This window comes from Mus caroli, chromosome X (assembly GCF_900094665.2).
Source record: "Mus caroli chromosome X, CAROLI_EIJ_v1.1, whole genome shotgun sequence".
In the NCBI taxonomy this organism is placed as follows: domain Eukaryota; kingdom Metazoa; phylum Chordata; class Mammalia; order Rodentia; family Muridae; genus Mus; species Mus caroli.
In genome coordinates, this window is record NC_034589.1 from 93,370,220 (window position 1) to 93,386,945 (window position 16,726).

A 16,726-nucleotide genomic window follows, 5' to 3' on the forward strand; every position below is an offset into this window, starting at 1 on the left:
TCAATTGCTCTCCCTTCCCTGTTCCAAAACCTGCTTTCTCCGGCAGCTTTTCATCTGCAGAATGGGAAAAACACATGCCTACTGCAGCCACGCAAAAACTCCTGTGCATCCTGATCATCTTTGTGCAGAGAATTTACTCCGGGTGCTCATAACTCTCTACCTCTTAGTTCCAGACAAGTTTTAAAGGAATCCAACCCACCCAACCCCCCCCCCCGGCATCCTGCTCATTCTGCTGTTTTGTGTCCTTCCTGGTGGCTCAGTCTTGAGCCCCACTTCACCCATGGCAATGGCCTCACATCTGTTTTCCTTCTCTTCTCTTTATTTTTCTGGGTTCTGTTCTTAGAGTGCCAGCCCTCACCTTACTCTTCTCTCTCAATAGTATTTGGTGCAAGTAGCCACTCCCTTTTGTCTTCTGAAATACCTCTTCATCTCTGCCTGCTGCCCTCAGTCTCTTTGCTACCTCTGCTTCCTCTAACTGGCATTCAAACATTAGGGTATCCCAGGGCTCAGCCTTTTGCTTTCCCACATTTCTTTGCTATGAGATCCTCGGTGATCTCCAGTGACAACTCCTGGAGGGGTCTGTCCAGGCCCCATTTCAAAGCTTCTGATTTCCTCTAATGAGCCGCCAATTTAATGTCTTTACTCTGAGACCTTTAGGTGCCTTTGAGATTTTGCCAAGCCAGGAAAAAACAACAACAACAACAACAACCTCCTAAAGGCATAGCCATCCACCCTGTTCCATATCCAGGAATTATTCTGAATTCCCTTCTTCCCCATGGCCAAACATCCTGCAAGCTTTTTCTTCTGGAATGAATTCATTTCTTTACACCTCCGCTGCCAGGTCTGTTGTGATCCACCACTGCTCAATCAGCCTAGAGTACCAGGGTCCTTCTTGACCTCCATGCTTCTATTTCACTCCCCCAGAGCTGCCCTTGTCAGTGACTGACCATGCGACTCAGGTACTTTGATAAGTGGAATACGTGCCAGGACTACACTCTGGCTAGCTACTGTTCTCCTTCGCTCACTACACCCTGGGCTCTTTCCTACTTGCTCTAACCCAGGCTCTCCCTCATCATAATCTTAGTCATTTTATTTCTTCTGGACAAAATGCTCTTTCCAATTTCTCTGCTTAGCCACCTTTTTCTCAGTCTTCAAGTCTTGCTGTCTGTGTCTCCGTCTCCATCTCCCTCCCCCTCCTTCTTCCCGCCCCCCTCTCTGAAACTGCCCCTAGAAAGGCCTGGACTACCTCTATCTCATTAAGTAGTCACACTGCCACAGCCAGCCACCAGCCTCTCTTTGCCCTGCAAACCTGCTCAGGCTTTTCATGGCCTTTGTGTTGTTCATCTAGGTTTTACGCATTGTTTCTTGCCTATTTCCTATGAGAGCGTAAGCTCCCTGAAGGCAAGGACCTGTTTCTGTGTTGTTCACCACTACTTTGTGCCGTGCTCAGTGACTGAATGTGTGATGGGTTTTTTTCTCTCTCTCCCTTTTCTCCTGATGTCTTGGTTTTTCCTCTCCTTTCCCTGAGTCCTGAGAAGATGGCTCCCACTGCTCTGGAAAGACATTGTATGGCTACATGCCGGCTGGGACGCTCTGTCCTTGTTCCCTCCCTCCATCCCATTATTTGCAGGCAGGAGGTCCCCTATCTGAAAGCTCAGAATTCGAATGAAAGGGAATGCAAGTTGGCTCTTGGCAGCCATGGAGAGTCTCAGGCCTGTTGTCTGGACCTAGGCCTGCTTGACTTGTTTCTTCATTTCATCTCAGGCTCCCAGGACATTCTTGAGATTCTCCCTCAACTACCAACTCCCTGGGTCTTCTCTGCCTCATTAACTTTCATTCCCCGTGACACAATACCTGAGACAAACAGCTGGAAAGGAGGGACAATTTACTTGGCCTCGGGGTTTCCATCCATGGTTGTTTGGTCATGTTGCTTTGGGCCTGTGGCCAGGCAGAGCATCACGGTGGAAAGTGGACTGGAGGAAAGTTCCATGCTTCAGGGTAGGCTAAAGAGGAAGGGTCCGGAGGAATAGAGTGGACAGGGATGAAATTCTGATGCCCATTCAATGACTCAACTCTTTCTACTGGGCTCGACTTCCTAAAGGCTCCACCACCTTCTAGGCACCTGCAGTTGGGGACATAAGCTTCCATCCCACGCCTTACACTCTACAGCATGGTTCTCAAGTTCTAATTGCTCCTCACCCTTCCTAATGCTGCGACCCTTTAATACAGTTCCTCACATTTTCCTAACCCCAGCCATAAAATTATTTTGTTGCTACTTCATAACTGTAATTTGCTACTGCTATGAATTGTAAGTATCTAATATGCAGGATATCTGATATGGAACCCCCATGGGGCTAAGGTCTAAGGCTTAGAGAGACTTTAAGAACCAAACCCTACCACCTCTATTGTATTCTCACGCTCTCTGTCTGCTATGGCCCCTGTCTTCTTGCTTCCTGTCTTCCTTGCTCCAACCCCTGCAGGTCAAGTGTAGCTGGGGCCATTTCTGATCCCCTGCTAGACTCATCGTTGCTTCTTTCCACCACACAGAAGGTGTATTCCCCCTGGATATTGGCTCTGTGAAGAAGGACTACAGTTTTCTGGACCAGGACTCTCTGGGGGCCCTGTGCAGGTAGGGGGCTGAGGGCCAGACCTAGGAAGCCTTGAGCCCAATTTTGTGCAATGTAGAAAAGACAACCGCCTTGTACCTTCTATTAGAAGGGAGCATAATTTATGAATGAGGCTCATTTTCTGCAGTCACATTGCTCATTATAGTTACTGTATCTATGATCCCCAACTCCACCCCTATCACTGTAGCTAGAAGATCCAGATCTGGTCTTGATTCAAATTCCTCAAAGCATGCCTTGCACTCAGTCTCTTTCAACTGAAACCAGTTCTGCTGTTTTCTAAGGCTAAACCACGATTTCTCCTTGAGTCTATTAAAGTTGCCTCGGTGTCTAGCCCCTGTTTTCTGCTCCTCCTTCCCAACAAAGCCATCCTCTCTACAGCCACCAGAATCACCGTTTTAAAACCCCAGGTAGGCACCCTCTCCTGTTTAAAATCTGCCACTGCCTCTATGCAAAAATACAAAACCATCTCAGCGTGACACCTTTGGCACCCTTCTTTTGACCTCCCTTAGCTTTGAGCACACTCTCTCCTGCTAGCTTCTTTGTTGACTGACTGTGGCCTTCCTTCTTTACCTTGCCACAGGCTCCCACAGAAGTCTGGAATAGCTATTTCTGCTTCTTTTATCCTCAGTATCCCATCTCTGCTTTCCAGGAAGCCTTCTGAGACTGTACCCCATCTCTTCCTGAAAGTTCCTGGTCTCATCCTCGGTGTGTCTGCTGTCCCTTCTGCATGCTCTGTTCTTGATTTCTATATCTCTCAGTACCCAGAAGACAGAGAGGCTCTAATCTTCCCAGCATCATACTTAAGACATCATGGACATTAATCTTGGAAGAGTTTTGACCACTTGACCATGGGAAATGGTGGATGGCGTCTTGCAAGTGTCTTGGTAGGCTATCTCAGGCTCTGGGGAATTGACAACCTTGGGTGAACACATCCTTTGTGTTGCAGGAGGCTGATGACCCTGAACAATTGTGCTTCGATGAAGCTTGAGGTTCATTTTCAATGCAAGCAGGTGAATCCTGGCAAGGGGTGAGGTCACGGTACCTGGCACAGTGCTGGAACACGCACTTGTGAACAAGCTCTAGCATGGGGGTGGAGATGTAGGGACCTCCTGTACTGCAGGTCCTATGAGATTGCTTAGGCTTTTGGTGAGCATAACCTATAGGGACATGTGCAAGCAAGTACCCTGGTTCATGCCTGACTCTACTCCATACTCAATCCACCTCTCCCATTTGTTTATGCCAATAACTTGATGTAGTGATGGCCTTCCTCAGAGAAAACCATTTACCTTAACTACTTGGTTTGTCATAGCTAAAATTCCTTGAACAGGAGAAGGGACGGGACAGTGTAGCAGAAAGGTCATTGACTCGATGGTATTAGAAGTCAGGATCATCATAGCCTTACCTCCATATGATCTTCCTCCCTTGGCCCCTAGCCTCATTTTTCCCATCACTAAAATGAGTCAGGTGACTGGACTGATAACTGTCTAAGGCCCTCCCATAAGGCCTCTTTGTATACAGCCTCAAAAGTGAGCCTTATGGCCTCATTGTTTCTGCGGGACAATTTTTTTGGGGGGGGACAAATATTTTTGGTTTCCTCTGGAGCTTTCCCTACCAGAGGCCTGCAGTCAGGTGGGGTAGCCAAACTGACAAAGCACTGCCTGGGGACACTTCGGTCACTGACAACTAAAAGTGTCCTTTGGCAAGCTTCAACTCCTGTCTGGATGTCTCCTTCCCTTGTCAAGGAGAAAATGAATTAGAAAACCTAAAATGCTCTCCAGCTCTTAGATGCCATAATTTTAATTTAAATCTATAGCCAATGAACATTTAATAATCTCTTTCATTGATGTAACCATGACAACAAATGATGTTGGGCAAATGTCTCCTGATTTGAGTCACATTCCCTATCTGTGAATTGGGGACAGTAGATTAATTAGATGACTGTCACTATACATCTAGATTCCATCTACGATCCCTAGTGAGAGCCAGCTTTCTGGTCCTACTCCATGTCCTCTACCAGAAAGCAAAGCTCCCCACTCTGCCCTACCCCAAAGCACTTGGCAGCAGAGAAGGGCACAAGCAGGTACTTGTCTGTTGGGCTTCTGTGACCCCTCCCTATGATGCCTCCCCAGGATGACGACTCAGAAGAGGAGGAGCAATGCACCATTAGCAGCCACTGGGCCTTTGAGCAGGAAAGCAAGTGTGGGTCTCTCACGGGCTCTTCTGCCCTGCTGGCCCCACCAAGCCCTAGCCTCCTGGGGACCTCAAGCTGCGAAAGCGTCCTCACCGAGCTTAGCGCTGCCTCCCTGCCAGCCATTTCCGTGAGCCTTTCACCAGAGTCAGCAGACCCGCCCTTGCTAGGTCTTGTCCCCAGCCCAAGTAACCTTAGTCCCCCGCAAGGCCAGGAGGGTTCCCAAGACAAAGTAAAGAAGCATTATTCTCGAAGCTTCCTCAAGCACCTCGAATCTCTGAGGAGGAAGGAAAAGGGTGACAGCCGGCAGACAGAACCTGAGCAATGCCTTGCCACCTCGGAAAAGGCCACCAAAGCTTCATCTTTCCGCACTTGCCGTGGCTTCCTCTCAGCTGGATTTCACAGGGCCAAGAACAGGGTCACCACTTCAGCCAGGGTCAGAGATGGTGAGACTCAGAAAGCCTGGGAGGCTTGGCCTATAGCCACATTCCGGCATCCTCAGCCTACACGCAGGCGTGACTATCTGGTGCATGTGCCTGGGGACCATAAGCCAGGCACGTTCCCTCGTTCTCTGTCCATTGAAAGCCTTTGTCCAGATGAAGGTCGTCACCTGGCAGATTGGCAGTCAAGTAGGTGCTGGGGCTATGAAGGGCGCCGGGGCTCCTGTGGTTCCACAGGCAGCCATGCCAGCACTTACGACAACTTGCCTGAGCTGTACCCAGCTGAGCCTATCCAGGCTGAAGCTGAGGCTGAAGCTGAGGAGGGTGAAGGCAGCTATGCCCATCTAGATGACATCCTGGAGCATGTGTGGGGGCTACAGCAAAGGGTAGAGCTGTGGTCTCAGACCATGTACCCAGACCTGAGGCCTGGAGATAAGGAGGAAGAGGAGGAGGAGGAAGAGGAGGAAGCTACTTCATCAGTGGAAGTAACCACAGTGGAGGTGGAAGGCCAGGATGAAGATCTAGCTCAGGCAGAGTCTCAAGCCCACAGAGGGTTCCCAACCCAAGTCAAGGAGGAAGTCCCACTGATAGTCCTGGATCAGGCCCCAAATGTGGTCGAACCATTGGTACAGGCTGAGGCTGAGGCTCCAGCTCAGGCCCAGGATCTTGAGCAAGAAGCTAACTCGGCTGCAGAGCCAATTTCTGCCTCCAGCCTGTCTGTGGAGGAAGGGCATTCCATTTCTGACACAGCGGTTTCCTCCAGTGAGCTTGACAGTAGTGGCAACTCCGTGAATGAGGCTGATGCTGCAGACGCCCCGGCAGGACCACAAGCATCAGTACCCCGTGAACGTCGTGACTCAGGTGTCGGGGCCTCGCTTACCAGACCATGCAGGTAGGAGTTTGGAGTAGGGATGGGGGTAAGGTCCCTTCTCAGCCTCTGCCTTCTTTCTCATCTGCTTTCCTAGTTGTAAAGCCCAGGGGAAAGTTCTTGGGGACCAGGAGATCATTTCCAGGCAGCCAGTCTCAAGAGAAAAGGAGGCCGAGTTCAAGAATCCAGAGTTCTAAGTGTTCAGTACAAGCTCTAACCCTGGTGTGGCCTTGAGAAAGTGGTGTCTCTTCTGGACTTGGTTTCCTCATCTTAGCAGCAAGGGTGTTAGAGATGGCCACTGCTTCTCAGCTTTGATGATAACAGTTGCTTGCCATGGTAGCCTTAGAACGGGGTCGAGACTGGCACTGTCTCTTGGGACTAAATGGGTCTGAGAACTTGGTGCCACCCTCCATGGGAGCTTCTTGAACTTTGGGTGACCCAAAGGTTGAAATCAATCATTTGCCACCCCAAAGCACCATAGTAGCAATCATCGCATCCCCACTTCCCCATACTTCCTTTCTGGGCAGGGATAGGATGGGGCTATATATTTTTTTTTTAAAAAAAGGACCAGAAGGAGATGGCCTTCTCTAAGGTCTAGAAAACCGGTGTCTCAGGTACTCTCTGCCCCTCTCCCGTCAGGAAACTTCGTTGGCACAGCTTCCAGAATTCCCACCGACCTAGCCTCAACTCAGAGTCACTGGAGATCAACAGGCAGTTTGCGGGCCAGATCAACTTGCTTCACAAGGGCTCACTGCTGCGGCTCACTGGCTTCATGGAGAAGTACACTGTACCCCACAAACAGGCCTGGGTATGGTGAGTGCCTCTTGAGCCGTACAGGACAGGAGCTGTGGGCTTTCTTAGATTTTATGCCCTGAGAGCACAGCCCAGAGGCAGAACAGACAGGCAGGCTGAGCCCACAGGCCAGTGGAGTGGTACTGTTCCAGGAGGCTGGGCGGTGGGGGGGGGGGGGGGGGGGGCGGGGGATACTGAGTTAGAATAGACATGTTCTGGAAATCCCCAGGTCCACCAGCTGTCCTTTCTCCTTCCCACCCTCCCTACTGCCACCAGTGAGATTGTCCTAAAGTACACTTCGGTTGTCGTGTATTGAATAAATAAACAGCCTTGTGGCTTCCCGTTGTCCAGATTCCTTTCTGTCCTGATCCTCTCATGTAGCCCCATCCTTCTGGCCCTTTAGTCACCCATTCTCAAGCAATGTTATCTGACAGCCTGTGGGACTAGTTGCCCACAGGCTGTCTGTGCCTTTGTTCATGCTGTCCTTTCTGCCTGGAGTGCCTTTGCCTTCGTCCTATGGGACAAGAGTGCTCTGTCCTGCAGTGAGTGGTCTGTGGAGTTACCACCTCCATTCTATAGGCCTCTCCAAACTTAGTAGGTGGACTTCTCCTTCCTAATGGCTCTTCTTCTAAGTTCAAGACCTACTGCGGGCCACATGAATTACCGATGAGGGCTCCTATGTTCCTATGGCTTTTGCCAGCTGAGGCTAAAGCAGGCGCTCACTGAATGTGCTTTCTGAGGAGATAACACGATCCCTGGCTCTCACTTCTGGACAAGAGACAGTCTTCAAGCTGAGTTCTCTTTTCCTGATTTCTTGTTAACCCCCCCCCCAGGTCAATGCCCAAGTTTATGAAAAGAAACAAGACCCCAGACTACCGGGGACACCATGTATTTGGGGTGCCACCCCTCATTCATGTGCAGCGCACGGGCCAGCCTCTGCCTCAGAGCATCCAGCAAGCTATGCGCTACCTACGAAGCCAGTGCCTAGACCAGGTGAGTCGGCCTCAGGGAGCCCACATGGAAGGTGGAAGGGATGCTGGGATGTGAGGAAGGCCCAAGGTTGGCTGCTCTCCCCTTTCTCTTGGGTTTGGCTACTCACTAGAAACCTTTCCTCTCTTTGCAAGGCTCAGCAAGATTAATGCCAAAGTTCCTTTCCTTTCTTTATAGCTGGAGCCTTCTGCCCACTTTGGGGGCAGCTTCTTTCTGTCCCAGGCTATGTAGTCTTCCTAGTCTCAGAGACTGCCTTAGCCTAAGGCCACCTGTTCACCCTCACCTCCATGACAGCCATCTTTCTCTTTGGCACCAGGCTGTAAAGCAATGTCCCTCTGGACTTGCTGAGCCAATCAGGAAGCCTAGCAGGCTTCCCAGTCTCCAAGGGGACCTATGTTCCCGATACTCCAGTCTTGGGCTCAGAGTTTCCCTTCTCTTCTTTCCCTCAATTGGTTAGGTGGGCATCTTTCGCAAGTCTGGGGTCAAGTCCAGGATTCAGAGCCTACGCCAAATGAATGAGAACTCCCCTGACAACGTCTGCTATGAGGGCCAGTCGGCTTATGATGTGGCTGATTTACTGAAGCAGTATTTCAGAGACCTGCCTGAGCCCATTTTTACCAGCAAGCTCACCACTACTTTCCTACAAATCTATCAGCGTAAGTCACCCGGACCCCTCCTTAGTAACCTGCCTGATCCTAAGGGCTTGTGAAAAATAAACCTGGCAGCTGGCCACATGGGCTCATGGGAACTTTTACTCCCTGGATTTGAAAAGGCCCTTAGAGAGGGGCCACATCCTACGACTGACTCCCTCAGACTTAGTTTTGGTAAGGTAGGCTGAGGCCCCGAGGAAAGAGCTTTCCCAAAGGCTGCCCTGAGATTAGAGCAGTGCCAGATGTTGCCGGCAGCTACATCACAGAGCCCATCTGACCCTTTCCTTTGGAGACTCGGTCAGGCCTTGCGCATTCTGGTGCTTTGGGGGAAATAAAGAAGGTCCTTGTGCCTTTCTCACCCTACAGTCCTCCCCAAAGAACAGTGGCTGGCAGCGGCGCAAGCTGCCACCTTGCTGCTCCCTGATGAGAACCGAGAGGTGCTACAGACCCTGCTCTACTTCCTAAGTGACATCGCCTCTGCCGAGGAAAACCAGATGACAGCTGGCAACCTGGCGGTGTGCCTGGCTCCTTCCATCTTCCACCTCAATGTCTCTAAGAAGGACAGCCCCTCACCCAGGTGAACCTGGTAGCGCATGCTAGGACCAGTCCAGGAGAATTTGGCTCCATGGGCTTTTGGGCCTTGGGGAGTTACCAGTGCTCTTACTGCCCTCACCCAAAGGGGTTTTAGCCTTAGCCTCTGTGGAGCAGGACTCTCCTAAAAAATGCCAGATGATTTTATGGTCAAGACAGGCAAGCTGGCTTCCCAAGAACTAAGAGGCAGCTGTCACCCATCTTGTCCTATGCCTTCTTGCCATCATCATCTGTCCCTATCTCCTTCCAGGATCAAGAGCAAACGCAGCCTGGTTGGCCGGCCAGGCCCCAGGGACCTGAGTGAGAACATGGCTGCCACCCAAGGCCTATCACACATGATCAGTGACTGCAAGAAACTTTTCCAGGTAAGCCAGGAAAAGCTGTGGTACCGACTATCAGAATTATCAGGTCTGACCTTTGGACTCTGTATCCTGGGTCTCTAGAGCAGTGGTTCTCAACTTGTGGGTTGCGACCCCTCTAGCAAATTTCTATCTCCCAAAATACTGACATTACAATTCATAACAGTAATAAGATTACAGTTATGAAGTAGCAACAAAAATAATGTTATGGCTGGGGGGGTTCACCACAACATGAGGAACTACATTAAAGGACCATATCATAAGAAAGGTTGAAAACCAGTGCCCTAGATGAACAGAATTGATAGAATGAATATATGTGTGTGTATATAGAGATTTATTAGAATGGTTTTAAAGGCTGTGAGCTGACTAGTCCAACAATGGTTGTCTCCCAATAGAAAGGCCAAGAATCTAGTTCAGTCCATGAGGCTGGTCTTTGATCCTGAAATAGGTTGTTCTAAGGCCAGTGAAGAAGGGCCTCGGCAGCAGGAGAGAGAAACTTGCCAGCAAGAGTGAGGGCATGCAGGAGAAATGCAGAAAGCTTCGTTTTCACGTGTCTTTTCATGTGGGCTGCCACAAGAAGGGGTGGCCCAGACTTTGGATGGGTCTTCTAACCTCAAATGGCCCAGATTTTGGGTGGGTCTTCCCACCTCAAAGGAGCCAACAAGGAAAATCCCCCACAAGTGTGCCCAGCTGCTTGAGTTTTCGTCGATTCCAGTTTTAGTCCAGCTGACAACCAAGATTAGCCAGTCCAGACTCCAACTCAGGCAAGAAGCCCAGCCTCACACATACTCCTCAGACTCTTCATTTGTGGAACTTCTCCCTCAGTTTCTGATCTGCCTCACTGTGGTGCAGTAGCCCTGTGTCTCCATTTACTCTTAACACTGACATTTGTGGGGTACCCTATTCCCCCACAGCACCCACTCAGTGTGTGTGTATGTGGGTGTGTGTGCGCCCTCCCAGGTGCCCCAGGACATGGTGGTGCAGCTATGTGGTTCATACAGCGCAGCTGAGCTCAGCCCTCCTGGCCCAGCTCTGGCTGAGCTGAGGCAGGCCCAGGCAGCTGGAGTGAGTCTGAGCCTTTACATGGAGGAGAGTGTGCAGGAGCTGCTTCGGGATGCTGCAGAACGCTTCAAGGGCTGGACCAATGTGCCGGGGCCCCAGCACACAGAGCTGGCTTGTAGGAAGGTGAGCATCACACTCTCCATTTTGTTGTAGGCTGTGAGAGAGCACTAGGCCTGTCCCATAGAGTTGCTCTGTCAGCCAAACTGGGCTCCTGCTTGGTACTTGTGGGCATAACAGTCAGCTGAATAAGTGTCTGAAGGAGTTAGGAAGCGTATGAGGCCAAGGCATCTTTCTGGGGCCACCTTCCTGAGTTCTCTTCTACAGCTCTACTTCAGACTCACTGTCACCATGATGTATTTCACCGAAATGCCTGGGTCTTCTTTGGTCCTGGGAAGGCAAAGCTCCTTGTAATACCCCCTCTGGGTTTCTGTTTCTGTTGTCCTGCTACCTGGACTGATATGCCTCCAAGTTAGAGCCTCTCCCAGACAGCGTTTAGATGCCACATTATAGAGATTTCTCTATCCAGTTCCTTCAGTCCCGACTAGGACTGGAGATGGCTCCTAACACTGCCCCTCTGTCAGGAAGGAGCCTTGCTACCTCTAGGATGACCACTTTGAGTGGCATTGTAAGCCAGACATTTCCTGTATATAGAATGACGATGACTAAACCTTCCCATGGGGTTAAGGTAGGAAACTGGCAAAGAACCCAGCACATGCAAAATACATTGATGGCAAATCCATTAAGGGTAATCACCCCCTTATCTTCCCCCATCCAGAAATACCACATGTTATGCCCACATTGTCCATAGGCCCTGTAAGCATCTGAATATGTGGGATTCATCTTTGCTTTGTGCTCTAGAGCAGACTAAGAAGCAGGCATATAGGAAGGACAGAGAAGTATGGGTACCTGCCAGATTGTCTGGGTCCAGGTCTGGTCAGCTATAAGAAGGGAGTGTCAGGCCCTGCAGTCTGATGATTGGCAAGAATTTGGAGTGCTCTCACTTTGATAGTCTTCCTATCCCCACCCATTTGGCTTGTAGGCACCAGATGGGCACCCGCTTCGAATGTGGAAGGCATCCACAGAAGTGGCTGCCCCTCCAGCCGTGGTGCTGCATCGTGTCCTTCGGGAGCGGGCCTTGTGGGATGAGGACCTCCTGCGGGCCCAGGTGCTGGAAGCCCTGATGCCAGGTGTGGAGCTGTACCACTATGTCACTGACAGCATGGCACCTCATCCTTGCCGTGATTTTGTGGTGCTCAGGTGAGACATTCCTGTCACCTTCCCGCTGTCCGGGGCCAGAAAGGTGGGCCAAGGGTCAGCAGCAGTGATCTGAACAAGGGATCTTGCCCTTTCATGTTCCAGGATGTGGCGCTCGGACCTGCCTCGTGGTGGGTGCCTCCTTGTCTCTCAGTCCCTGGATCCTGAGCAACCCGTGCCAGAGTCTGGAGTACGCGCCCTCATGCTCACTTCCCAGTACCTCATGGAACCCTGTGGCCTGGGCCGCTCTCGCCTCACTCATATTTGCCGCGCTGACCTCAGGTACCAGGCCTGGGATGCCTGCCTCACCCCCTTGGCCCTGAGCCCATCCATTGCCCTTACCCTACGTCAGTGATACCCAGTGTGGGAAAGACTTCCTTTCTCTCTTGGGCGGAAACCCCATTTCTCATATCTGCCTGCCTCTTCCTCCCCAGGGGCCGTTCTCCTGACTGGTACAACAAAGTCTTTGGGCACTTGTGTGCCATGGAAGTGGCAAAGATTCGAGACTCTTTCCCAACCCTTCAGGCAGCTGGCCCAGAAACAAAGCTCTGAATCTTAGGCTGACATTGCCCAGGTGCCTGCCACCAAAGAAATGAGTGGGAATATGAACTGAGAAGCCTTTAGAGACAGGCCTCGGTGGCCCAGCTGCCTATCCTCTTGCATCCTAATGCTACTCTGCACACACACAAGAGAAGAGGGCGTAGGTATCCTACCTCCACCCACCTTCATCCCCCATACTGCATTCTGATCTCACAAGTGAAGAGAATCTTGTTAGTGGCAAGAAGATCATTGCTGTCCATCTGACCAAGAAGACGCTGCTGTATCTGGAGGCCCAGCAGGGGAAGAAGGTGGAGAGCCTTGTACAGCCTGGGCTCTCTGCCATACCAAGTAGCCAGGCCATCTTATTTGGTGCTAGGGTTCTTTTGAGTTTGAATATGAGGTCTGATCCTGCCTTTGGGGCCAACATTGACCCTGAATACAGGTCTGGAACACCAGATCGGGTAAGCACGGGGGACACAATGACCACCACAATCCATTTTATATGTGGACATGATGCTGAACTTTCTGGAGATTGACAGTGGCCCTATGGGCCCTTAGTAGGTAACATGACAAACTGGGATAACTTGGGATATGAGGTTAGAGGACCTTTCTTTCTCAAGCCCCAAGAAACCAATGAACCATCCTCCCCTACTTTGACCCACACTTTATCCATTACTCTCTAGAGTTGTGGGCAGCCTTTGGCCACTCATGGCCATAGATACAAGTGAATTAGCTCATTCCCATGACACAGGCCAGGCCAAAGCTGACAGTGGCAGCAAGAAATACAAATGTATCCTCATGCCTTTTGCCCACAGTGGTGGTCTATAAGAACAGTCCTTTTGGCTGGAGAGATGGCGTAGTGGTTAAGAGCAGTGGCTGCTCTTCCAGAGGACCTGAGTTCAATTCCCAGCAATCACAGGGTGGTTCACAACCATCTGTAATGTGATCTGATGCCCTCTTCTGTAGTGTTTGAAGACAGCTACAGTGTACTGATATACATAATAAATAAATAGATAAATAACTAAATAAATCTTATATAAAAAGCAAAACCAAGTGTCCTTAAAAAGAAAAAGAACAGTCCATCCCTAGAGTAGACACCCTAGAAAAACACAAGGAAGGGCTTACCTTAGCCGTCCTGGCTTGATACCAGCCTGATCTATCCCATCTAGTGGTTAGGTTTGTTCAGATAGAAACCTAGCAGCCATTCAGAGGCCAAGTGGTGCTTTCTTTGTCTTTGGCTGAGTAAACTGGATTGTGGTGGGTTGCAGCCATCGTTGTGATGTTAATCCTGTTTTGTCTGTGCCTATAAATACTGTACAGCCAAAATATATATGTGTATATGTATATATATACATATGTATATACCTATACATATACACACATATTTGCATGCACACACAGCTACTCCCTCTTGGGTGCATTATAATCTCTGGATGGGAACAGGGTCTGGAGGGCCTGGACTAACACACTTCTGTTCTAACGAGAGAGGAGAGGTGAAGGGCAGGCCACAGCAGTTCCCTCTGCAGAATAATAAAGCAGGACTGGAGATGCACACTGGCTCTGGAGAGTTTGTTTTGCTGAGACAATGGGCTGGGAGCTTGGGTTGCAACTCATATCCATAGGTCACAGATTGTGAGCTTTGACCTTACCTTCTGCACACTCCCCAGCATATGGTGTCAGGACTTGGGGTAACACCATAGGAAAAAGCAAAGACCTTTGGTCTTGGGAAGGTGACTGTAAAAGCAGGCAGGATTTGGAGAAGCCAAGACTCAGACAAAAACTTCAACCTTCATTCCATGACTAGTCTAGGGTCCTGGATGAGCATCAGTTTTCATTGTGACCTCAGGAGTCCATAACAGTTCTAAGAAGGGTTGTGCTTGCCTCAGAGCTTTCTTTCCACTCCTACACAGCCCAGGCAAAGCAAAAGTAGTAGGGGTACAGGCCTCAGGTTTGGGGGATTCTATACCACATACACAACACTTAACAGAAGGCTGCGTGCCTTGAGGCAGCAAAGTATTGGGATATCTAAGCCAGGTTCTATTTGATCTCCCCCAAAGGAAAGACCTTTACCAGTTTTCTGTGGCCATAAAACTTCTAAGCTCTAGGCCATGGGCCTGACTCATCGAAGCTGCTGTGATTTTGGACATTCTGTGAGAACTCTTCCCTTCTACTGCTGCTACTCTCAGTGAATGGCAGACTCCCGGAGATGCCCCCGGGGCTGCTGCAGAGGGCCCCTGAGATAGTAGGGTGGGCCTGGGAGATCATTCTAGGATTAATGGGCATGGGGTTTTTTCAGGGGTGGAGCTTCAGGACTAGATCTTCTTGTACCGAATGCTGGTAGATGGAAGAGCATATTGGTTTCCTTAAGATAGGTGAGAGTTTGGTAGTTGATGATTTTTCATCTGACTCTTATGTAGTAGAAGTTATCTCTCCAGTTTACAAGTTTGATCCTGCCCGAGTTGATATCACTTAAGAGAGAGAGAGAGAGAGAGAGAGAGAGAGAGAGAGCAAGACATATGAATTGCATCAAAATAATAAAAGTGGGCATACTACCCCATCCTCTCCAAATGACATCTTCAGGTTCACCTTCTCACATTATTAGAATGGAATCACAGAACTGGACAGACGAACCCAATAGTTAGGATGATTGTTTTCTCATTAGTGAAATTTGTGCTTCTGCCCAAAGTGTTCCACACAAGGGTTCCTGGCATGAGGCAGGAGATAGAGTCAAGAATGAGTATGGGAACGTCCTGCCTGATTCTGAGTTCATGAAAAGACTCTTCAAACATTCGGCAAGTTTAGCAGCAGCAATGGCGGGAGCAGCAGAAACAGGCAAAAGTGGGGCAAGCAAAGAGGAGGTTGTCAGGATCTAAGTTGCTGTTCCAGAAACAAGGCAGCACGGTGTGGCATTCAAGTCTTGATACAACATGCTGTGAAGCCACTATGGTAAACTGAGTCATCCTGAAAGTTGATCTTATACAACTGTTGACTATATTAACTATATATAACTGTCTATAACACATATTTTGTACTTGGTACACAAGAAAACCCAGCTTTTATACCCTGCCTCCATGAGGTCAACACTGATGCCACTGAAAAATGACATTAGTAAATTATATGAGGTACTAGTATACATTGTATATATTAAAAGAACTGTCAATCCAGGAAAAGCAAAGAAAGCAAAGCAAAGCAAAGCAAAGCAAAGCAAAGCAAAGCAAAGCAAAGCAAAAGGAAACTAAAGAAAAAAACATCCAAGATCCAGGGCAAAGGTCAAAAGAAAGTAGTCATAAAACTTAGATTTCTGAGCAATTCATGTATAGTCATTTTCGGGAGAATCACTGAGTGTGCTTAGGAAAATCAATCAGAGCTATGACATCACCCGGGGAAAGAATCAGATAAGATTAATCAGTGTGCAGATTATTCCTGAGGAGAAGGCTTCTTAAATGGCACACCACTGAGCAGACTTTGAACTCCTGAAAGCATCTGCACTCACTGGGGAGTACTATTAGCCTAGGTGCAAAAGGCCTGCTGCCTGTCACAGCTCAGCTTCATCAGAGCTCCAGTAGAGGGGCCATGAATCATGTTCTGTCACATTCCTGGTTCCAGGAGCTTTCAGGTGGGAATCCTTCAACAGAAATCACAACCAGCCACAGCCAAAAAAGACAGGGGTCACCATCCAGTCACCTCTATCATAACCTTCCCTTGTCTTGCTTCTACTTACCAGGGCCTATCTTTGGCTTTTCATCATCAGTGATGATTGGGACTTTGGAAGAGAATCAGATGGGCTGAAAAACACTCAGCCTCCAGCTTTGGGGGGCAAAAAGGTAGCTTTGGGGTAGGGGAAGCATAGCAGCGGTGGGCTTCCAGGACACATGGCTTCATTGTCAATAAGACAGATAAGGAAGATGGGGAAGACTTCTGGAAGGAATAACATTCGCCCAACATTCTCTCCAGGGCCTCTGGTGCCCTGAGCTGGCTGCCAGGGTAGAGGGAGCCCCAGACAGGCCCTGTGGACTCAAGAGAGCATAAGGTGGAGAGGGAGGCTGGCAGCTCAGACTGCAGTTCCACATCAGGACCCCTCCCTCTCTTGTTTGAGGCCTTCTTCACAGGTACTCATGGTCAAAGTAACCCAGCAGGGTCTGTACAGCTGCACAGCCAGCCTGCATGATACCTATCTGTGTGCTGCTTGTAATCCTTCCAGAGACACACCTCACATTTCCTAAGCACCTACACTTCCTGTACGGCTTGGGACCCCCATGGAGCACCGAGCCTGAGAACTGCCATGCCAGGTGGTGCCAGGCTGCTGGTTCTCAATCTCACCCAGTGCTCTCAGATCTATGAGCCCTGGAGGTTAATGCGAACGAC

General features: G+C 49.7%; 1 protein-coding gene and 1 pseudogene across 5 annotated transcripts in view; both read left to right on the forward strand.

Annotated features, from left to right (window-relative positions):
* The window catches only part of Stard8 (StAR related lipid transfer domain containing 8), a 70,934-nt gene extending 57,021 nt beyond the window's left edge, over positions 1–13,913 (forward strand). For all 5 annotated transcript variants that reach the window (XM_029473210.1, XM_021152937.2, XM_029473211.1 and 2 more), the window contains 12 exons: positions 2,548–2,629; positions 3,574–3,637; positions 4,757–6,147; positions 6,763–6,936; positions 7,749–7,908; positions 8,363–8,561; positions 8,922–9,132; positions 9,397–9,511; positions 10,466–10,690; positions 11,607–11,824; positions 11,927–12,103; positions 12,256–13,913. In XM_029473210.1, coding sequence (XP_029329070.1) covers positions 2,548–2,629; positions 3,574–3,637; positions 4,757–6,147; positions 6,763–6,936; positions 7,749–7,908; positions 8,363–8,561; positions 8,922–9,132; positions 9,397–9,511; positions 10,466–10,690; positions 11,607–11,824; positions 11,927–12,103; positions 12,256–12,373 — 3,134 coding nt within the window. In that variant the 3' untranslated portion in view covers positions 12,374–13,913. The remainder of the gene's footprint in view (positions 1–2,547; positions 2,630–3,573; positions 3,638–4,756; positions 6,148–6,762; positions 6,937–7,748; positions 7,909–8,362; positions 8,562–8,921; positions 9,133–9,396; positions 9,512–10,465; positions 10,691–11,606; positions 11,825–11,926; positions 12,104–12,255) is intronic.
* Positions 12,872–15,234, forward strand: LOC110286304 (annotated as a pseudogene).
* The last annotated feature ends 1,492 nt before the right edge of the window (positions 15,235–16,726 follow it).